Below are 22,004 nucleotides of genomic sequence, written 5' to 3'. Positions count from 1 at the left end.
TAACTGGGCTGTTCCTTCTAAGGTACCTCGCCCACAGCAGCCAACTTGTTTTTGACTCAGTCCAGGGAGACAAGAAGAGACCATTTGCAGCCTGAGTGAGCTTCCCTGCCCCACCCTGGACAGCCTGGATCCTCCCAGCTGTGCCCCCTACTGGGACTGGCTTCACAGATTTGAACAATGAGCTCCTTCCTGACCTTTCTGAGGACATAACTGGTTCAGGGGGTGGGGCCCAGGCCTACCTCCCGACTGGGTCCTCCCCTTCTCCCTTGGCCTCACCCACACTGTGCTGCCTGACTTGGCACTGAATTGCCTTGAGTCACTGATGACCAGTCCCTTCGGGGCAGGGGCCTGTCCTGCTCAGCTTTGTCCTTCATTTTCCTCCTGCAGTAATGACTTCCTAAATGGTTATTGAAACCAAAATGAAAATAAAAGGAACCCTGAAAGTTGTGAATTTTTTTTTTAAGATTTTATTTATTTATTTGACAGAGAGTACAAGTAGGCAGAGAAGCAGGCAGAGAGAGAGGAAGGGAAGCAGTCTCCCCGCCGAGCAGAGAGCCCAATGTGGGCCTCGATCCCAGAACCCTGAGATCATACCTGAGCCGAAGGCAGCAGCTTAACCCACTGAGCCACCCAGGCGCCCCGAAAGTTGTGATATTTTTAACACTGTATTTTGAGAGGTTCAGGAGGGCTCCCTTGGAGGATAAGCAGCCATAAGCAACCCTCTTACTGTGCTTGACACATATTAACTCATTTTACCCTTATGACAGCTTCACAGGCCTGGCCTCCACCTTACAGATGAGGATACTGAGGCACAGAGTGGTTCAGTAATTTGCCCAAGATCACACAGCCAGGAAGGGTGACCAACCTAGGCTGGCTGGATTGGAGACTGCACTCCTGAACACTGCACTTCACAGTCTCAACAACTCCCCAGCGCCAACCGGCCCCTGGGGTCTGACATCCTACCACCCGCACGCATCTCTTGAACTAGACCCTTGCCTATTAAGTGAACACTCACCAAAAGACATAACATGGCCAGTCACAATGAAATTTTGTCTAACTCCTGTTCTAAATAACTCCTGATCCCTAAGAAACTCCTTCTCCAGGCCCTTGGCCCTCTGCTGATTGTCCCTCTGAAGTCCTTGGGCCTTAAGCAAGGTACTATGTTGGCAGCAAATGCTGGGGAGGCTGTGTCCAGACTCCAGAACACAAGCTTTAGATCCAGGCCGACTGGGTTTGGACCTCACATTTGTCATTAGCTAATGTTAAGGCCAAAAGAGTTGCCTATTCTAGTCTCAGTGTCCTTTTCTGTAATGTAGAGGTACTGAATGGTACCCTCCATTTCTAGAGGGCCACTTAGAAGATTAAAACTTAAATGAGGTGGTGTAGTTGTAAGCCTGTTATACATAATGCTTAACAAATTATCATTATTTTGTAGTGGTGGTTGTAGCATCAAGGAGGGGAGTTGGTCTCAGAGCACGGTGACTGGAGAGAGTGGGCTGGTTTAACCACTATGATTATTCTGCTCATTGCCACCTCCCCCAGGAAGCCCTCCCTGATGAGTCCAGTACACATTGCTCTCTTCCTCCAGGGAATCCCTCTAGCCATGTAATATCATGGATAGTCTTAGCAGACAGACTCACAATGTCAGCCCCATCTCCACAGCTGGATCACAAGTGCCTTGAAAATGAACTGTTTTCTCCTAAATCCCCATACTGAGCTAGCTCATTTGTCAAGGAAAGGAAGGAATCAGCAGTAGTGCTAATAATGCGGGCTTCTACTCCTGAATTAGTTCTCTGTGCCAATCACAGAGCTGGACACACAAGCACAGATATTCCTTCTAATCCCCACAGCACTACCATGAGATAAATATTATCATCAATCCTATTTTACAGATGAAGAAACAGGCTCAGTGAGATTAAATAGTTGCTCAAGTGAAAAAGCTGGGACTGGAAGCAGGCTTGTCCTACTTCTAAACTGTCTCCATGACTAAGGAAATGGAGGCCGGTGGCTGAATGGCTGGCAGGCCAGCAGGTGAAGAGCGCCCTCTATTGAGCATCTTTGTGAGATGCAGACAGAAGAGAAGCTGTGGGCAGAAACCCAGGTGGCAGACACTAGAAGGGGTTCTTGAGGGAACATCAGCCTCTGTAACTCACCATGATATTCCTACGAGAAATTCAGAATGGCCTCGGTGTGAGTATGTGCATATCAATTTCTCACCCTGATGCCACCCTGATGGGGGAAGAAGCCCACGGAGACCCGAGATGGGGCAGCATCAGTTCCCATTAGGATGGAATCTTGTCTCCTTCTTCTCCTACCGTGTCCCTAGTTTTTTAGACAGTGCCAGGCTTGTTGAATGAGTGAATGAATGAGTAATGAATGAGAGGATCCTTTTCGGTCATTCCTGTCTCTCTCTCTCCCAGAATTAAGCTAGCCACCATGAGTGCTATGTCTGTGCTCATCTCAGTGGGTGCCGTGCTGGGGAAGACCAACCTGTTGCAGCTGACATTGATGGCATTGGTGGAGGTGACGGTCTTTGTCACCATGATGATGATTGACAGGCACTACCTCAATGTGAGTCACGGTGCTGTGAGGAGGGGGCTTTGGAGAGGAGGGGTGTGGAGGTGGACGGGTGTGGGTACTACCTCCATTTGGTGGAGTTTCTGGGATTTCAAAATTATGAAAACAGACCCAAATGGGGTTCCAAAATTGTGATCTATATTAAGTGTTTAAATATAGCAACCTAATGGTTTTAACTGGTGGTGGTGTAGTCACTCGTGATGACAAGGTCTAAGGTTTGACGGGGCATATGGGTGGCAGAAGTCTAATGTTGGCAAGTTATTAGAAGAGACAGGGTCAAGGAACAGAGAGAGAGAGTTGGATGGACCAAGATGATGACCTGGAGGGGTGATGGAGAGAAAGATGGTAAGGCAGGTGCTGAAATCCTTAGAGACCAAGAGGCAGGTGGATAATCAGCAAGGAGTGTAGTCTGCCGGTGCATCCTTCAAGGGTGCTGGAGATATTTGGGGAGGGAAAAGGAACAATGGTCTAGGGGCGCTTGGGTGGCTCCGTCGTTAAACATTTGCCTTCGGCTCAGGTCATGACCCCAGGGTCCTGGGACTGAGCCCTGCATCAGACTCCCTGCTCAGCGGGAAGCCTGCTTCTCCCCTCTCTCTCTCCCCTGGCTTGTGTACCCTCTCTCACGGTCTCTCTGTCAAATAAATAAATAAAATATTCCAAAAAAAAAAAAGGAACAATGGTCTAGAACCTTAGATTTGAAGTTCTTATTATTTACTAATTTTTGGTTCTTTTTATCTGTCTATATGACTTTATTTTAACCCCTAACTACTTCAGCCTATATTTCCTATAAACAAGGGCATTCTTGAAGCACCTGGGTCATTCAGTTGGTCAGCCATCTGCATTCCACTTGGGTCATGATTCTGGGGTCCTGGGATCGAGCTCCATGTAGGGAATCCCTGCTCAGCGGGGAGCCTGCTTCTTCCTCTCCCTTTGTCTGCCGCTTCCCCTGCTTGTGCTCTCTCTCCCTCTCTCTGTCAAATGATTAAATAAAACCTTTAAAAAAAAAAAATCAAGGACAGTCTTTTACATAATCAAGTTTAATTAACAAACCTTGGAAATTAATACTGACATAATATCATCTTATTCAAATTTCACCAATTTTCCCAATAACATTCTCTTACAGCGATATATCTATCTATCTATCTATCTATCTTTTTGGTCCATCACACTTTGCATTCAGTTCTCATGCCTCCTTAAACTTTTTCAATCTTGAAGTTTCTTTGTTTTTCTTGGTATTTCATGAACTTGATGTGTTTTGAGGTTACAAGCCATTTATTTTGTAGGATGTGGGTTTGTCTACTGTCTCCTCATGATTAGTTGGAAGGTGTGCATTTTTGGCAGGAATCACACAGAAGAAGTGATGTTGTGTCCTTCTCAGTGCATGTATCAAGAGACACATGTTGTCCATTGGGCCCATTACTAAGGATGTTAATTCTGGTCACCTGTTAAGATGTCCAGGCTTTTCCATTGTCAAGTTACTATTTTCCCCTTTGTAATTAATAAGCATTGTGTGAGGGAGACAACAGTGTGTCAGATCCTGTTTCTTATCAAACTTCCACCCACTGACTTTAGCATCTGTTGTTTTTTGTTTTTGTTTTTTGCCTGAATCAATTAGATGATTGTCAATATTGGTTTTCTTTGTCTTTTTTGGTGGTGGGGGGGGTACCTGGGTGGTTCAGTTGGTTAGGCATCTGACTTTGACTCAATCATGATCTCAGGGTGCCGGGGAAAAATCCCCATATTGGGCTTCCCACTAAGCAGGGAGTCAGCTTTTCCCATTTCCTCCACCCCTCCCCCTGCTCATGCTCTCTCTCTTTCTCTCAAACAAATAAAGAAAATCTTAAAAAAAAAAAAAAATGAAAAGGGGGCACCTGGGTGGTTCAGTGGGTTAAGCCTCTCCCTTCGGCTCAGGTCATGATCCCAGGGTCCTAGGATTGAGCCCCGCATCAGGCTCTTGGCTCCGCAGGGAGCCTGCTTCTCCCTCTCTCTCTCTCTCTCTCTCTGCCTGCCTCTCTGCCTACTTGTGTTCTCTGTCTGTCAAATAAATAAATAAAATCTTTAAAAAAATGTTACTTTTAATTAGTCTCTACACCCAACATAGGGCTCAAAACTACAACTACCAGAACAATAGTCGCATGCTCTAGGGATTCAGCCAACCAGGCGCCTCCAATACTGGTTTTCTAATTCCATCTTCCCCTCCACCACCGTTAGTTAGCATTCCGCTGTAAGAAAGAACTTACTTTTCTTCTCCATTCAGGCATGCATGCACTCATTCATTCATTCATTCCTTCATTCATTCATTTCACTATGGGCTCACAGAGTCACGCAGATATACTTTCATTTTTTGCTTTTTCTCTCTGCTTACCATAAGGGCTAACTGCAACTCCTTGGTTTCAAGGAAGAAAGCTGCACTGCAGCTTTTTTTAGGCAGAGAGTGGGCAGGAATAGCAGCCAGCAATCACAGCCAGACTCAGGACTGGAATTGCTTATGAGAAGTCTTTTAAAATCCCAGGTAGTTCATGTTCTCCATTTTTTGTTCTATTCCTCTCCCTACATCTAACTTCTGGGCACATCAGCATTCTCTTCAGTGGAGAACATGCTCTCTCCCACCCCTTTCGTTTCTGGGATTCTAACTACCAGATCCTGCGGGAAACAACGCTCTTCCCCATCAGCTGGTCCCAGTTCTACAGTCCAGTAAGAAAGAACCTGATTGGCTCACGCCGCCACGTGTCTGCTTTGGTCCAATCAGCTGCAGCAAGCGTGGGGGGCGGGGTCATGCGGTGAACACGTGGCAAGAGGTAAATTCCCAGAGATGAACTGGTCGCTGCAGGCGGTGCGTGGTAAAAGTTTTCCTACTTTAAAAGGCCGCAGTGATGCAAAGCCATCTATCTTCTCTCTTTGCGGTGTTGACTTTCTAGTTTAGTTGGTGCAGGGGAGCGTTCAAGCACTGATTTTGAGGGTTGGCTGCTTCACCTCAAGACGTCCGTTCAGCCGGGGTTTATTGAGTGGAAAGGCTCGGGGGAAAACCGTAGACAGCAACCAGAGCTGTTTCAGTGGTGGCAACTCCAGAAACGAGTTCAGGGTTCCAGATCAGTCGTCCCCACGTGTGTTCCCTGGATTTCCGGAGCGGACCTCGAACATTAAAAATGCAAGACTACAGGCAACTTCATTTTCATGTATGCCTGAAATGTGTGAATGTATCCTTCCCATTCATTCATTCCTTTCACAGATATTTATCCCGCGCCTATTATGTACGGGGCATATTTTCTGCAGTGGAAAAATCCAACTGTGGTGGGCCTTCCATTCCAGAGGGAAAGATAGCCAATAAGCAATCACATAGGAAAACCGTACAGCATGTTAGATAGTGATAAGTATCATAGGGAAAAAATAAAATGAGAAAGGGACTAAGAAGAGTTGAGGGGGGATAAAATGTTAGATAAGGTGGCCAAGGAAGGCTTCCTCTAGTAAATAATTTTGAGCTAAACATGAAGGCAAAGAGTGCACAAGCCAAGTGGTTGTCTGAGCACAGTGGCAGGTCAAGGGCAGCGGGGTGGGAATGGCCTGCCTCTTACAGGAGTATTTTATCACCCACACTGCTTAGAATTGTTGGCGGGTGGTGGTAATAAAAAGCAGACAGACTTTTAATAGCTTTTATTATTGCTTTAAATTCTCTCCAGACAATGCATGCACTTACTGTCTGCACCCCTGGTGGGCCACTCCTCCACCTTGCATTCCAGGCATTGGAAAGGCCAGAGTGAAGTGAGACTGATGTGGGAGCATGCCCATGGGTTTGAGAAAGAGCGAGGAGAGTGTGTCAGCAGTGGAGCAGGAAATGAAGTCAGGGAGGTTAGGGGAGAGCAGGTCACACAGGGTTTACCAGTCATAGCCAGAACACAGACTTTGAATTGAGCAAGAGAGGAACCATTGGAAAATTCTGAGCAGAGATGGCCGTGAGCTGACATAGATGTTGGTAGGGTCACTCTGGCTACTGTGTGGGAAATAGTTGTGCAGGGACAAGGGTGGAAATGGGGAGACCAGTTAGAAGGCTACTGTAATAATTTGGGGGTAGTGATGGTGGGGCTTAAATCAAGGTGGGGTCAGTGAAAGCTGGTGGATACAATTCTGCCAATTCTGGATATCTTTTGAAGGCAGAGTTGACAGGACTTGCTAATAGTCCAATAAGTGGTTATTTGATACTAACTTTGATATTCATAAAGCAAAATTAGCCCATGTCAGGAATTTACTAAAGGCGCAAGTTTGGTATTATAACAAGTCTGGCTGCTTCCTGCTACCACGTTTATATCCCTCATCGCTCCATAATTTCTGCTGAAAGGTAGGAAGCAGTGGGGGTGTGCATCCACGTGACTTTTTGTCTCCCCTAAATAGATCTCAGCCAAAAACGGTGAATAGCTACTGATAAGGCCAACCAGCAACTTCTTTGGAATAAGTATGTGGCTGCTCCTAGGTCCCCTCTGAAAAGGGAGCTGCTAGGCAGGGGAAGCTCCAAACACCAATGCTGTGATTCCAAGACACACCTCCTGAGCTTAGGTGAAGCTCCGAATGGTCTCCAAGGTACAGGCAGTTGGCGCATGTGCGAAGGCTGCCGGCGCTCATGCCCTGCTGGCTTTGTTGCAGGTGGACGCCCACGTAAGCATGATGCACATCCACGTGTTTGCGACCTATTTTGGGCTGATGGTGGCCTGGTTCCTCTCGAGGTCTCTGAATGAGACAGTGGTGCAGGAGAAGACTCAGACAGAAAAGAGGTCCAGTTTGTTTACCATGCTGGGTGAGGACAAGGTGGGGTTGTGGGGGGTGGGGTGGGGGGGGTCCCAACCCGGGGAGTGAATGGGAGGCTCTCCACTGGCTCTGTGGGAAAATCTCCCTCCTTTACCAACCTGCCTGGGGTGCTTGGAGCCACTCCTTGATGACTTAGCTCCCCAAGTAGTGTTGGATGGATTCACAATCCCTTCTAGGGCAAGGCTCTTCACAAATATCCACAGGAGATGGGCCACTACTTACCCTTGAGTTTAAATCGATTTGTCTCATCTTTTTGTCTTCATGTGAAGGGAGGGAACTGGACAACTGGAGAAAGCAGAGGCCAGCTGTGGACAGAGGGATAGCACGGGGAAGAGAACAGTAGTACAGGTGTTATTAGGCAGAGCAAGAGCAGAAAGGCAGAAGCTAGACTGTGGGAGAGGCCAAGAGGAAATCGGGCAGTGAGCTGGATGGTAGGTGACCCAACAACCAGCCAGGAGGCCAAATCAAAGTGGCACATCACGTTTTCAGAATAAGCATTTGGCCATCACAGGCTGGGCTCGGGAGGCCTAGGGGTTGATGATTTCAACTCTCTGGGCCTTCGTGTTTTTGCCTGTAAAATATGTTAGCTGGGCCCTATCAACTTGGGAATTCAGAGGAGACATGATTTGCCCCAAAAGTCACAGAGCTAAAAAGGGACAAAGCTGAGACTTGCCTGTTCTAGAAAGCCCCTGCAGGCTCAGGGTTTGGGGTAGCAGGGCTGCCTGTGGCCAATGACCCTCTCTGACCCCCAGGAACCCTCTTCTTGTGGATATTCTGGCCGAGTTTCAACTCTGCTCTGTTGGATTCTCCAACAGAAAGGAAGAATGCCGTGTTCAGCACCTACTATGCTCTCGCGGCCAGCACGGTGACAGCCATCTCTGTGTCAGTCTTGGCTCACTCCCAAAGGAAGATCAACATGGTGAGGACGGCCCTCCCCCTCGGGCAACACTCAGGTCTTCTAGGCTGGACAAATATCCATGCCCCCTGTCCCAGAACAAGCCCTGCAGGGTGGGAAACATTACTGTGGGTGGCAGAGCTTTTTCTGCAGTGTCTTGGGGTATCAGAAGGGGTACTGGCTTATCAAAATGGGAACTGGAATTTGGAGACTAGGAAATGATCCAAGGCTCTCTGAGGGGAGTGATTAAGTCTATCAGTGTTGACACCAAACAGACCCATGTTTGAACCCCGTTTCTGCTGGTTACCGGCCACCATGAGCAAGAGTCAGCAGAGAAAAGCTAGAATAGAATCAGGCAGGCTTATTCTTTCCCTTGAGATATTTCAAGAATGGGATGAATAGAATTGGAGGTAAAGAAGGATGTCATCCCCCTCGCTGTGTGACCCTGGTCAAGCCTTTTAAACTTTGGGAGCCACAACTAGCTCATGTGTAAAGTGGGAATTAAGAGACAATGCACATGACATGCTCTATGGGGGATATAGCGCTGAGCAAACATTAGCCATGTTATCAGTGTAGCCAGGAGACTGTGTGAGTTTCGAGGAGAGCGAGAGAGATGAGGGAAAGGATAGAGCTAAAGATGAAACAAGTTTCCATGATATTCAGCTATGACGCCAGCCAGCCAGAGGTGGTGGGGAAAAGTCTAGAGAGACAACAGGGCCGAGAGTGGACAGAACACGGCCATGAGTGACAGGTTAAGCACTAGGGGGAGTGGGTGTCTTTCTGGGGGAGCTCCATGGTGGCAGGGAGTCGGATCAGAAAAGGTGGGGACATCTAGGGAGGCAGGTATAGCCCGAAGGTCAGGGAAGCCCAGAAGCTGGTCCCAGGCCCCAGAGCCCAGACCTGGTTGGAGTTGAGAGGGCAGAGGGAGGTAGCATGAGAGCAAAGCAAGGCCCCAGTTCTGGAGGAAAAAAGTTCATAGTGGAAATGAGACCCAGGAACGAGAGCTAGCTGATTAAAGCTGGGTAGTAGGACAGGGGGGCATAAGCACCAAATAGTCAATAATAATGATAAAAATAGTAAAAACAATAATAATGGTTTATATTTCTTTTTTTTAAAGATTTTATGTTTTTTTTGACAGACAGAGATCACAAGTAGGCAGAGAGGCAGGCAGAGTGTGGGGGGGGAGAGCAGGCTCCCCGCTGAGCAGAGAGCCCAAGGTGGGGCTCGACCCCACGACCCTGGGATCATGACCCAAGCTGAAGGCAGAGGCTTTAACCCTCTGAGCCACCCAGGCACCCTGGCTTATATTTCTTGAGCCCTTGACCCAGAGTCTTCCATGTGGTAACTCATTTAGTCTTACAATGGTGGTATTAAGCAGGTACAATCAAAACCAGAGAGGACAGCATCTTTTTTTTAATTCTTTTTTTTTTTTTTAAAGATTTTGTTTATTTATTTGATAGACAGAGATCACAAGTAGGCAGAGAGGCAGGCAGAGAGAGAGGAGGAAAAGTTGAAGCATGAATGGCTCAATGCCCAAGGACATATCGCTAACAGGTGTGAGGGTGGCTAGGATACATTTTCAAGTTCAATGCCTCCTCATCAGGGTGACTGCTCCCTGAGCCTGAGAAGTGGCATAAGATAAGACCACTGATGAAGGTCATATAGTCTCAGCAGAGAGAAGAGGATGGTTTCAGGGTCAGTGAAGCAGGGAAGACATCACAGTGTCACTGGCTACCAGCTTACAGAGTGAGCCTGAGCAAGATGCTGTCCTCTCGGGGCACCTGGGTGGCTTAGTGAGTTAAAGCCTCTGCCTTTGGCTCGGGTCATGATCCCAGGGTCCTGGGATCGAGCCCCACATTGGGTTCTCTGCTCAGCAGGGAGCCTGCTTCCTCCTCTCTCTCTGCCTGCCTCTCTGCCTACTTGTGATCTCGATCAAATAAATAAATTAAATCTTTAAAAAAAAAAAAGAATTAAAAAAAAAGATGCTGTCCTCTCTGGACCTCATTTCATTCGCCCACAAGCTGTTTCTCTGCAGACTCATATCCACAATGCGGTACTGGCTGGAGGCGTGGCTGTGGGTACCTCGTGTCATCTGATCACTTCTCCGTGGCTTGCCATGGTGCTGGGCTTTATGGCTGGACTGATCTCCATCGGGGGAGCCCTGTGCCTGCCGGTAAGGAGCTGGGCACCTGACACCTGATTTGGCTTAGACCTGCAGGGCCCTGGGAGCATGGTGGGCCGTCGTGTGGTGCCACGCGCGACAGTAGGCAGGCATTGGCACCTTCTCAGGCAGGCTACAGAGCTTGGGTGAGTGGGGCCCCCCTCCCAGGCTGCACTGTGTATTTGTTAGGATCTTGGGAGCAAGGAGCAGAACCCGTTCAACTTTGCTCAGACACAGGGGGGAATATTGTAAGGCTGCTGGGGTGTGACAGAACCCAAGCACAGGGATGCTGCTGGGAACCCAGGAATGGTTGACACCAGGGACAGGAATGTGTGGGGAGCCCAAGCGGTCCCTGCTCTTCTTTCTTTGCTTTTCCTGAGTATCTGCTTTATCCTCATTCTGTAGACTTCCTTCCCCTTCTCCTCATGCTCTACATGGTGGAATGTAGTCTTGCTCTTTAGGAGAGCAGCTAGATGGAATTTCTTGGCTCCATTTCCAAGTGTTCTGGAGAAGGGACTCATGGGTTTAGTTTGGACAGGGTGCTTATCTTTGGCTGGGAGTGTGGGGGGTGGGAGCATAACGTACATACATGGCTGCTGTCCATGAGCCGCATGAATGAGGGTGGGAGGGGCAGCAGCCAGAAACGGATGCTGGGCTAACCGAGGTCATGCCCACTTCTGATTGTTTGGTTCTTCGGAGTGGATGGACTTTTCCTCCTTCAATATCCTGCAAGTACTGATTATACCAGCATGCCCCACAATAACCAATTTGTTATAAAACACTTAGAAGAGAAATAATTTCAGAGCAACAACTCTTTGTGGGTTTGAAGCCTTGGTAGAGGAGAAAGGAGGAAACTTCTGGATGGCTCAGGAAACTGAATTTGGATGAATAATGGGTATTCAAGGAGGCAGTTGCTGCCTCCTTGAGGAGTTTGAGTTTCTACTCCTAGAGTTTCTACTCCTAGATTAGAAACTCTACCAACAGTCTCATCTGACCAGTGATGGGGCAGTCTGCTTTTCATCTTTGGAATTGTAATGAATGTCTCTTATCTTCTGTGCTTTGAGACCCTATGGTGAAAGGCGGAAGTGTGCAGGGAAGCCTGCATAAATTCTCATCAGGCTGGCTGTCCACTGCTTTCTTTGTGCCTGTTTCCTTGACTCCATCACTGGGGGAACGGTTCAGAGATGATTCACTCATTCATTCATCTGTCCCTTCATTCATTCATTCACGGAGGTTTTAACACGTATCATGCTTCCCAAGCTATGGTGTAGTGAGGGCAACAGACCACTGAACATAACACAGGTCATCTAAGCCAGCCTGAGTTGGATCAGGAAATGCTTCCTAGAGCAGAGGCTGTCTCAGCCGAGTGTTGACAGATGACTGATATCAGCCAGGCAAAGGAAAGGGAAATGTATCCCAGACGGAAGGAGCAGTGTGTTCCAAGGCTCAGTAGTGAGAACAGAATGCCCAGGCAGGAAACAGACACTATAGCAGTGGGCTCACCTGGGAGTGTGGTGGGACCACAGTCCTGAGAGCTGGGAGATACTCAGGTGTGGCTATTGGGCAACATGAGGAGTCTGGGTGTTTATTCTGAAGACAGTGGGGGATGCCAAGGGGGAAACTCACATGTCCTATTTGCATTCGTATCCACATTTGTTGGCTCATGGTCCCCCAGGGAGGCTAAGTGGTAAAGGGAAAGGGTGATGAAGGCAAGTCCAGAGTGGGGTCAGATTCTTTTCTTCTCATTAGCCATGCTGTCTTTGGGATGGCAGTTACGTTTAGGCTGGACCAGCGGGTCTCAGTCACCCTCCAGGGACATTTGACAATATCTGCAGACACATTTTGGTTAACACACGGTGCGGGGGCTGCTCCTGGCATATCGAGAGTGGGGCCCAGGCGTGCTGCTGAACATCCTACAGCCTTTTCACAGCTCAGAAGTATCAGCCCTGCATGTGAGTAGGGCCCGGGCTAGACCCAGGTGTGGTCAGGGGGCCAGCAGCATTGGCATCACCTGGAACTTTGTGAGAAATGCAGAATCTCAGGCCCCAGGCCCACTAAACCTGACCCTGCAGTTTCGCATGCTCCCCACGTGGTGCAAGTGCACATTCAGGTCTGAGGAGCCCAGCTGGAGGGGAGCCCCAAAGTCTGACCCCCGTGGGTGGCCCTGGAGGCCAAGGATCCGTGGAAAGGCTGGAGAGGGGCTGTCAGTCTTCCATGTACAGCTGCTTATTGGATGTTTGTTCCAGGGATATTTTAACCAGGTGCTGGGGACCCACGATACCTGCGGCGTGCACTACACCTTCGGCTTGCCAGGTCTGCTCGGCGGGATCACCTACATTCTGCTGATCATCTATGAGGTCAACTGGACCACGAAGTCCATGTAGGTGACTTGGTTTATCCCCTTCACATGCGATCCAGCTCGGGAAGAAATGCACCCCAAGCCGTGCGTGTGTTCAGAGCCAGGCACTCAGTGGGCCTCAGCAAATGTTTCTTGGCATGTTTAGCGATACATTCTGCCTAGCCTCTGCCTCTCCAGGCCATGTCTTCTTTCCAAAGAGGACAGCTTGAGTGCTGGTCAAAGGCAGACAGTTGTGAGTCCTACCCCTCAAACACAGACAGAGCAAGCTGATGGGGCCCAAGCCAGCTGGGTCTGTGGTTTAACCCCTGGTGATTTATTTAGGTCATGGTGAAGAGCATGTCACGGAGTCAGACTCATCTTGACCTCTTGCTAGCTGGGCATGCTACCTAATCTCTGTGAGCCACATGGCCTGGTGTAAACGCAGGTCATAACAGGGCCTCCCCTCATAGGGTAGTTGGAGGCTGTTTGAGGCCAGGCCCCTTGTGGTTAAAAGTATTTAATACTTTAATGTAGACGAATGCTAAACACAGACCATCTTTGAGGCCCAGAGAGAGAAGGAGCTTGGCGAAGGTCTTGCTGTGAGGCAGGAACGTGGGCCTCGGGACTAGGATCAGATCCTGTGTCCTCCAGACAATGGACTCCAGTGACTGGTTTGACATACCTTAGCCCCGGCCATCACCTCCCAGAGGTTGTGTTAATATCTTCCAGGTGTGGCTCACATAAAATGAAAGAGTGACTTGAGCATTATACAGGGATGGATTTTTTCAGATGACCTGTTACAGTGATAACAATAATAATAGTACTGGTAATAATCACCACTGTTTATTGGCTGCTTTCTAGGTGCTAGGCCCTAGGCTAAATGAGCCACACACATCATCTCATTTAATCCTCGCCACCACCCTGAGAGGTATTATTACCATACTCTAAGAGATGGTACATATGGGGAGTTACCTGTCCTAAGTCCCTTGGCTGGAACATGGCTGTCCAGGTGATGAGCACCAGAGTTTGGTGATGAGGAGCTCATTGTGTTTGGAGGCATCTCAGAGCAATCATGGAGGGCTGGGTCCCTTGCAGCTCTGACAACAGAGATGGCCATAGCCCCACATTATAGGAATCACATACGGCGTGGGAGACATCGCTCCTTGAACTGCTTGGGGTAAGAGGGATCCCACCTCCAGGTGGGGAGAAGATGGTCTGTGTGAAGCAAGACGCCTCAGTGATGGGTTCCAATGGCGTTTCTGCCACTGTTTTCATAGCTGTGCAACTCAGCAAATCCTTTCCTCTCTCGGAGCCCCCAAATCCTTCTCTGTAAAGCTGAGGTGCTTGTAGGGGCCAGGCAGGTAAGGTTACAAAATGAGAGCAGTGAGAAGAGGCTGGGAAGTTATGGGTGACTGGTCTGAAATCAGTCAGCACCAGGTAGCCATGACTGTGCCAGGACCCAGGCTCAGTGTCCCCAGATCTAATGACTTTTTAAGAGAAGCCAGAAATCCAGAGTTACGCACTTGCACTCCCAAGCACTGGCAGGAGATTCAGAATCATTAGAAACATCCTGTGGGTCAAATTCTGCTCATGGGTAGCCAACCTGTGCCTTCTGAACCACCCATCCTTCTAGCTCCCCAGTTCTGTGCTTCTGTGGCTCTCCTAGGGCGGTGGTTCTCCACAGCACTAAAATCACCTGGAACTTGCTAGAAATGCAAATCCAACCCTAACTAGACCTGCACTGTTAGAAACATAGTAGTGTGGGCCCAGCAACCTGTGGGTCAACCTGCTCTCTATGGGATTCTCCTGCAAACTAGTTTGAGACTACTAGCCTAGAGCAAACAACAAACAAAGAACAAAATGAAAACAAAGGTCAGCTGACCAAAGGTGTGCTGCTACTAACAAACTACTCTCCAGGAAAACAAAGCCCCAATTGCAGATAGTGGCCAAGTGCAAACCATCCAGGGGCTATCACTGAACTGGGAGTTGGGAAGGGTTGAGAACAGGGGTCAGGATGGGACTGTGGAGGACCAAGTAGTTGTCCCTCTCCTCTGCAGGAACCCAGACAAGGGAAGGGCATGGCGACAGAAATGACACCTCTTAGGGAGGCCTCTGGTCAGCTGGAAGTCAAGGGCAGAGGCTTCAGGAAGGAACGAACCTGTGGTCCCCTTTACCAGCCATGTGACCTTAGGCACAGTATACTCAAACTCCTTTCAGTTTTCAGTTTTCCTTTCAGTTTCAGTTTTGGTCTGCATGATGGGAGGATAAGATCTGCGACCCCGGGCTGCTCTGAGGATTCAGCAGGGAGCGAACACCCTCTTATCTTCATGATGATTCTTGCTACTGTGGCTTCTACAGGAAAGAGGGACAAAGGACTAGTTGGGAGGGAGTGAGACCACTCAGTGTGACACGTGGAGCAACTGTTTATGGGCGTGGCGTCATTGAGCCAAGGGGCTGGCTTTTCATTCACTCCGCCTACAGGGTGTTTGTTGAGCTCCAATCAGGGAAGCAGATGGGAGCGGGTCACGTGCTGTGCTTGCCTGGGGGGGGGGGGGGGGGGGGTTTCCCGAACTGTGGCATTTAAGTGGTGCAAAGACACGCTTAGCTAACCTTGAATCATGCAGACCAGACACAGTGCTTTAATTATTCAGTCTTTCGGTTGCATCAGGGCGAAAGGCTGCACTCAGGTGCTAAGTGTCCTCGCGCTTGTGCCGATGCCAGGTTGGCAGGCCGCCGAGGCAGCCTCCGGCTGAGATCTAAGCACTCAGGCTGCGTATGGGGAAGACTTCAGCCACACTTTGTTTGCACTGCTTCTTTTTACAGTTACCTCCCATTTCTCTAACATATTGACTCAAAGTTTCCTTTTAAAGATATTTATTTAAAAGTAAAAATAAGTCCACTCGAAGAAAATTATTTAAAAATGTATGGCCAATGTCAATATGGCCAAATTTGTGAAGGTAACCCACAAATGCCAAACTTTGGGAGAGATCTGCCTGGTCTTCGTGGGTAGAAAGGGTTTGAGTCCCAGGAGCCCTGCATGCCAAGCCATGTGACGTTGGAGGGCCTGGTTCACTTTTCCAAGCTGGATCTCCCCATTTGTGAATCAGAGACACCAACAGCTTGCCCAGAGGGCTGCTCCAGCATCATGTGAAATCAGATAGTAAACACGGGGGAGCAGAGGGCGTGGTGCAGGGGATCCCACCCTGCCTGGGAACTGTCAACATGGCTGGCTCTGTGCCATAATTGCTGCTTTCAGGTGACATCAGGATAGAGTGAACTGGGGGGTTGGCAGTTAGCAGATTCAGGGTCAGCTTCCATCCTACCATCTAATGTCACTTTAAAAAACAACAACAACACATTTTTGTAGTATAATCTACAGCCAGAGAAGTACAACTATCATCAGGGCTCCACTTGGTGAATTTTCTGACACGTCCAGGTAATCAGCACCCAGAACTCCTTCATGTCCCATCCCAGGGCACCCATGAACCTGACTTCCAACGCTGTCCATCAGTTTTGCCTGCTTTTGTCCTTCATGGTCATGGACTCCTACAGGAAGTCTGTGCTGTCGTGTGCCTGGCTTTGACTCTATTCTGTAGTTGTGAGACTCTCCCACATTGTTCCTTTTTATTGAGGTAGTGGGGTTGAGTGTAGAATTTTGCTTGGGTTTACTTCATAAGGGTGACTGAGTGATGACATAGAGAGGTCAATGTCATTGATGGAGAAGTTTAATGTTACAGTTCTCCTGGAAATGAGAGGCACAGCACGCCATATAGGGCCCCATAAAACCTTATCAACCCAGGGACCAGGCAGCCTAGAGAGAGGGGAACTGAGACTATGCCTTCAGGTAGATGGCAGTGGGGGAATTGGGGGAATGGGGGAGTCCCCTGTTGGGCGGGAACTGAGAGCATATGTTAGAGTTTGTGGTTGGGGGTTTGTAATATGAATTGTGCACTCCCCAGGAAATCTGACTTGCTGGAGAGAGAGCAATAAACAATTTCAGCCATTAGTTGGGCCTTGTGATAAATGAGTGCCATGTAGACAAATACAGAATCTAAGAAACACAGTTAAAATAAGTGTCCCATTGTGTGAATACGAAACAATTTATCCATTACTGACAAGCATTTGGGTTCTTTCCAGTTTGGAGCTATTATGAACATTCTAGTATTTCTGCTATGAACATCCTAGCACTTTTTTTTTTAAGAACATACAAATGCTCTTCTGTTGAGTAAATGCCTAATAGCAGAATTTTTGGATCACAGCTTTTATATAATCCATTTTAGAGGATATTACCCATTTCCCACTGTAGTTTGTGCCAGTCCAATCCCCCTTGGCACCCAAGAGTTCCCTTTCCCTCATATATTCTCCAAATCCCATATTTTCCTTCATTTTAAGTTTATCCAATTAGGCATCAAACATCACTTTAATTTTAATTTCTCTGATGACCGGTTAAGTGCAACAATTTTCATATGCTTTTTGGACATTTGAGCAACTCTTGTGAATTGTGAAATGTCTGTCCAGGTTTTTTTGCCCATTTTTCTCTTGTGTTCTGCCTTTTTCTTATAGATTTGTAGGAATTCTGGATATAGAGTCTTTGTCATATAAATGTATTGTGAATATCTTCTCCCATTTTGTGGGTTATATTTCACCTTCTTAATAGTATCTTTCGATGAACAGAAGTTCTTAGTTTTAACACAGTTCAGTTCATCATTGTTCCCTTCAAGTTTGTGGGTTCTGTTTAAGAAATCCTTGCCTACTGCAAGATCATGTAGATGTCCTCCCAGGCCACTTCATAGTTTAAAGTGAGTTCCTGGGATCACCTAGGAGAGAGGACAGGGAAGTATGTTCAACAGGGGTGGGCTGGGGAGGTGAGCCTGACAGCCATGCTCTACTCCATCTTGTCCTGATGGAAATAGAACTTTCATCTTTCATCTTTAATTGCCTCATGAGGGAACAGAGAGGTTAGGTGACTTGCCCAGGATCATGCAGCTAGTGATAGTCCTTGGACTTGAACCTGGGTTTTCTGCCTCCTGGTCAAGTTGATCATCTGTTGTTTCTGAGAATTGAAGTCAGCCAAAGAGGATCTTGGAATCCCCTCTTTCTCTCCTTCATGTCTGTGTAGCTTTGCAGGAACACAACAGGGGAATGCGTTACCTGGGGAGAGGAATTATTCTTCTGGGAGCCCTTCCTGACAGCACCACTGCTGTTGCAGACAGTCCTTCTTGACCCCAATGAGCTCTGCAGTCTTGATTCCTGAATGTGACTACATCCTACTTTGTCAGTTCTAGGATCGACATCCAGTTGTTCTTTGGCGCTGGGACACTCAGCTTGGCCATGGCTTCAGGTCTGATAACTGGTGTTTTGACAGGTGAGTATGAGACATCCTTTTTCCCCCATGGCCCAGGGCACAGGACTTGAAGCCAGAGGGCATCTGGCCCATGGCCGCATGTGTCTGTGCCCTCCCCTTCCCTGTGAACCTCCGCAGCTCAAGCCAAATGATGCAAAGGGGCTCAAACCTTGATTAACAACAAAAACGGAATCACATCATTTCAGAATTAGAAAGGCCCTCAGAGGTTACCTGCTGGAGGTGTGGACTCTGAGGATCAGAGAAAGTAAGAGGCTTTCTGGAGCTTACAAGTAGCAGGGAGTGGCAACAATGCAGGCTCTTGAGCCCAGGGCTGGTGATTTCACCCAATTTTGTAAAGTGAGCCAAGGAAACCCTTATGCCAAAAAGTTTACCTTTATTATTCCCTGAGAATACATATACTATTATTTTGTTCAGCAAGTATTTATTCAATAGCTACTATGAGCCAGGGCACTATTCATAGGCACTAGGAATGCAACAGTGAACAAAACACGTTCCCTGATCTCATGGAGCTGATATTCTAGTGGAGGGGGAGGGGACAATAAATAAACAGATAAGTAGAGTGTTTACTATGTCAGAGATGATAAGTGCTATAAAAAGAAATAACTCAGGGTAGAGTTTCATTTCATTCATTTCATTTCATTTCATTTCATTTCATTTCATTTCATGGGATGCTCTTTTAGAAGGTTGGAAAGGGGAGACCTATCTAAATAAGTTGACCTTTAAGCAGAAACCTGAAAAGGAAAGAGGGAAGGAGACATACCATGTGTTTATTTGGCAGAAGAGCATTCCATGAAAAGGGAGAGCAAGTGCAAAGGCCCTGAAGCAGGAGCAAAGCATGCTCAGTATGGCAGATATGGATAGAGTGAAAAGGAGAGTGGCAGGGCTTGAGGACAGAGTGGTAACAAGGAGCCAGATCATTCTGAGAGATGGGAAACTACTGGAAATCTTTAAATAGAGGATTGAAGCATACTTTTGCTCCTGCAATGTGACAGAATGGCAAAGATCCTTAGAGAATTACTAATTTGCCAGTCTTATTTATATGCTAGGAGAAAATGTGATTTCTGTCCTGAAGTGCTCACCTTTATTCTACAAACAAATAGCCTTATTGGTTAGACACTTATATACTGTGTCCCTAAGAGGGAATGAATACAAAGGAAGAGACAAAATAGCATAATCAGTCATAAAGGAGTTGTGTGGCATTGGGCACATTAGTTTAGTCTCTCTGGGCCTTGGTGGCTTCTCTGTAAAATGAAAGGACGAGGGCTTCTTTTCTGCTCCAAAACATGTAGGAAGGTACTTTTTGGAATTGCCTGGGTGACGTTAGAGAGCAAGACTGACTAGAACTGCTCTAAAGTATCCACTGGCCTCAACGTTCTGCAGTCAGGGTGACTGATTAAATACAGAGGAGAAAAATGCCTCCCTCCGTAAGTTTACGTTCTCTTCGTGGTGGCACTGTAATCCTGAGTCCGGTGACCAGATTTAGCAAGTGAAAATACAAGATGCCCATTTTTTTAAGTTCCACATTAACTGAGCATCCTGTATTTTATCTGGATATTTTATCACCTCCTCTGGACTGTGACACCATTCACCATTGTCACTAGTATTCACAAAGTGAAACTGACTTGCACTGTTTAGTAAAACCCCTCAGAGGGTTTTTTGTTTTGTTTTGTTTTTTGTTTTTTGTCTTTTTGGTTTTGTATGCTTGCCTGGAGTTAAAAAAGAGAATAGAATAATGTTTCTTTAAGAGTTAAGACCAGGAGCATCTGGGTGGCTCTGGGTGCCTCTGGCATCTAGGTTAAAGCCTCTGCCTTAGGCTCGGGTCATGATCCTAGGGTCCTGGGATCGAGCCCCGCATTGGGCTCTCTGCTCAGTGGGGAGCCTGCTTCCCTTCCTCTCTCTCTGCCTGTTTCTCAGCCTGCTGTGATCTCTGTCTATCAAATAAATAAATAAAAGTTTAAAAAAAAAAAAGTTAAGACCAATGAGCATTCCTCTTTACATGTGGCTTTGAACGTAAGAACACTGGTGAATAAAAAGAACATGAACAATGGAAGGGGAAAGGAGATGCAGCCCAGATAGCATCAAGTTGACCCCCTAAAGCTGAGCATTTTGCTTGCCAGGAGGTCCCCCGATTTGGGACCTGTCTACACTGACATAGGAAACAGTCCCCCCCAAGCATGGTTATTGGGTTTCCCAGCTGCGACCGATTAGAAATGGCAGGTTAGAAGTGGGACAGGTTTCTAGAGGTAAGGCCCACTGGGAGAAGTGAGAGGTGAAAGGAGACAGCCTAACAGAAGAAAAGAAATTCTTAAAGCCCGACACTAGAACATGAAAGCTTGAGTTGCTAAAAGACACCAACCACCCTCAACAGCTACATATTTCCTCTGCATTAGATAGCGCATTTCATAAATGGACGTTCCTAGCAATTGTTCTGATTTAAAAAAAACAACAACATTCTAAATGTGTTTAGTGTTATGTCATAAGACAAGAAAATATAGTTTGGATGCATTTTCATTAGTGATGACTAAGCCTCTGCTAGCTGGAAAGTTCATGTAGTTGAATAATCCCAGTTAAACGAGGTGTGTTGGTTACACCCTACGTGTCAATATCGGTTAAAGATGTGCATTAAAAGAGGAAAATGTGAGTAAGTACACGCCTACTCTTGTTAATCTTACTACTTAATACTTGGGGACCAATCACCATTAAAAATACACAGATACATCTATCAATGGCATTTCCCTGGCTCATATAAAAGTTGAGCAATCCCTTCGTGTATCCTGGGAAGTTCGGCCGACTTTGCACCGCTGCAGGAATACACAGGGCCAAGGTCTCTGGGCAGAGGCTGGATAGGTGAAAAGAAGAATAGGCACAAAAGCAAGCTGTTATAAACTACTTTCCCAACTACACTAGTGGCGTCTTGAGCAGAGGTCACAGAGTTTATTGGAGCCAGCAATGCCACACTGACAGGAACGCGGAACTGGAGTTGCTGTCCATGGTAGCTCTTATGTCAAGTACAGATCAGCTTTTCAGCAGGAGCGCGGTCTGACAGGGCTCTTGTATTCCAACTTGGGAAGCATGTCAGATCAGTAGCTACTGTACATCTCTCAGTATCATCTAAATCCTTTGGAGATAATTGCTCTCACCAGTTTTCTTTTAGGAGATGTCTATAGAATTAATAAGGCTGGTCCAGGAAGGCCAGCGCTTCAATTTGTCCGTCTCTTGGCTGTAGAAGAAGAAGGGATTTTTGTTGAACTAACCAGAGCTGGCCTGTGATATTTTGATTAATTTTGAGGTAACAGATGCTGTGCTCTAAAGGTTTAACATGCAATATTGAATTTTAACAGGTTTGATCTTAAGCCTCAAAATATTTAAGGCACCTCCTGCGGCCAAACATTTTGATGACCAGGCTTTCTGGGAGGTAAGATTTTGAACATAATGTCATCAATGCTGAGTGAATGAACTTAAAAAGATATCTGTTACATCTCTATATAGGTTGACTTGGTGTTTGTGAGAACAAACTAGAAACAAAGTTGTGTGTGTGTGTGTGTGTGTTGGTGAGGGCTGGGGGAGTGATAAATGTTACCATTCCCCTGATGCCTCAGTCATTGAGGGTCAGAGATGTGAGAATGGCCACTGGCCTTACTTCCCCATCTGGGGTCATCAGCGTGGGCAGGTGGTTTGCCCTAACGGCCATCAAATCATGCAGTGTCCGAGCCAGCATGTCCAGTCTCATTCGACAGATACACTGACTGGAGCCATGACCGTCTGTGTTTTCACAGTGAGTGTGCAGCAGAGCTGGATCTAGAACACAACTCTTAACACTCAGTAGCCAGTGGACACAAGACCACTTGTACTGTAGGAGTCCGGGATCATT

General features: G+C 47.3%; 1 protein-coding gene across 3 annotated transcripts in view; it reads left to right on the top strand.

The window, feature by feature from the left end:
• The window catches only part of RHCE (Rh blood group CcEe antigens), a 38,411-nt gene that overhangs the window by 10,145 nt on the left and 6,262 nt on the right, over positions 1-22,004 (top strand). Inside the window, exons 3-9 of one of the 3 annotated variants that reach the window (XM_059376695.1) lie at positions 2,421-2,571; positions 7,213-7,363; positions 8,190-8,293; positions 10,305-10,442; positions 12,677-12,810; positions 18,048-18,133; positions 21,475-21,548. In XM_059376695.1, coding sequence (XP_059232678.1) covers positions 2,421-2,571; positions 7,213-7,363; positions 8,190-8,293; positions 10,305-10,442; positions 12,677-12,810; positions 18,048-18,133; positions 21,475-21,548 — 838 coding nt within the window. Of the gene's footprint in view, positions 1-2,420; positions 2,572-7,212; positions 7,364-8,126; positions 8,294-10,304; positions 10,443-12,676; positions 12,811-18,047; positions 18,134-21,474; positions 21,549-22,004 lie in introns of all 3 variants that reach the window. The other 2 variants (XM_059376694.1, XM_059376696.1) reach the window with 2 other exon arrangements.

The sequence above is a fragment of the Mustela nigripes genome, chromosome 14 (assembly GCF_022355385.1).
Source record: "Mustela nigripes isolate SB6536 chromosome 14, MUSNIG.SB6536, whole genome shotgun sequence".
NCBI classification, from domain to species: Eukaryota; Metazoa; Chordata; class Mammalia; order Carnivora; family Mustelidae; genus Mustela; species Mustela nigripes.
This window is presented reverse-complemented; position numbering and strand designations above follow the sequence as displayed.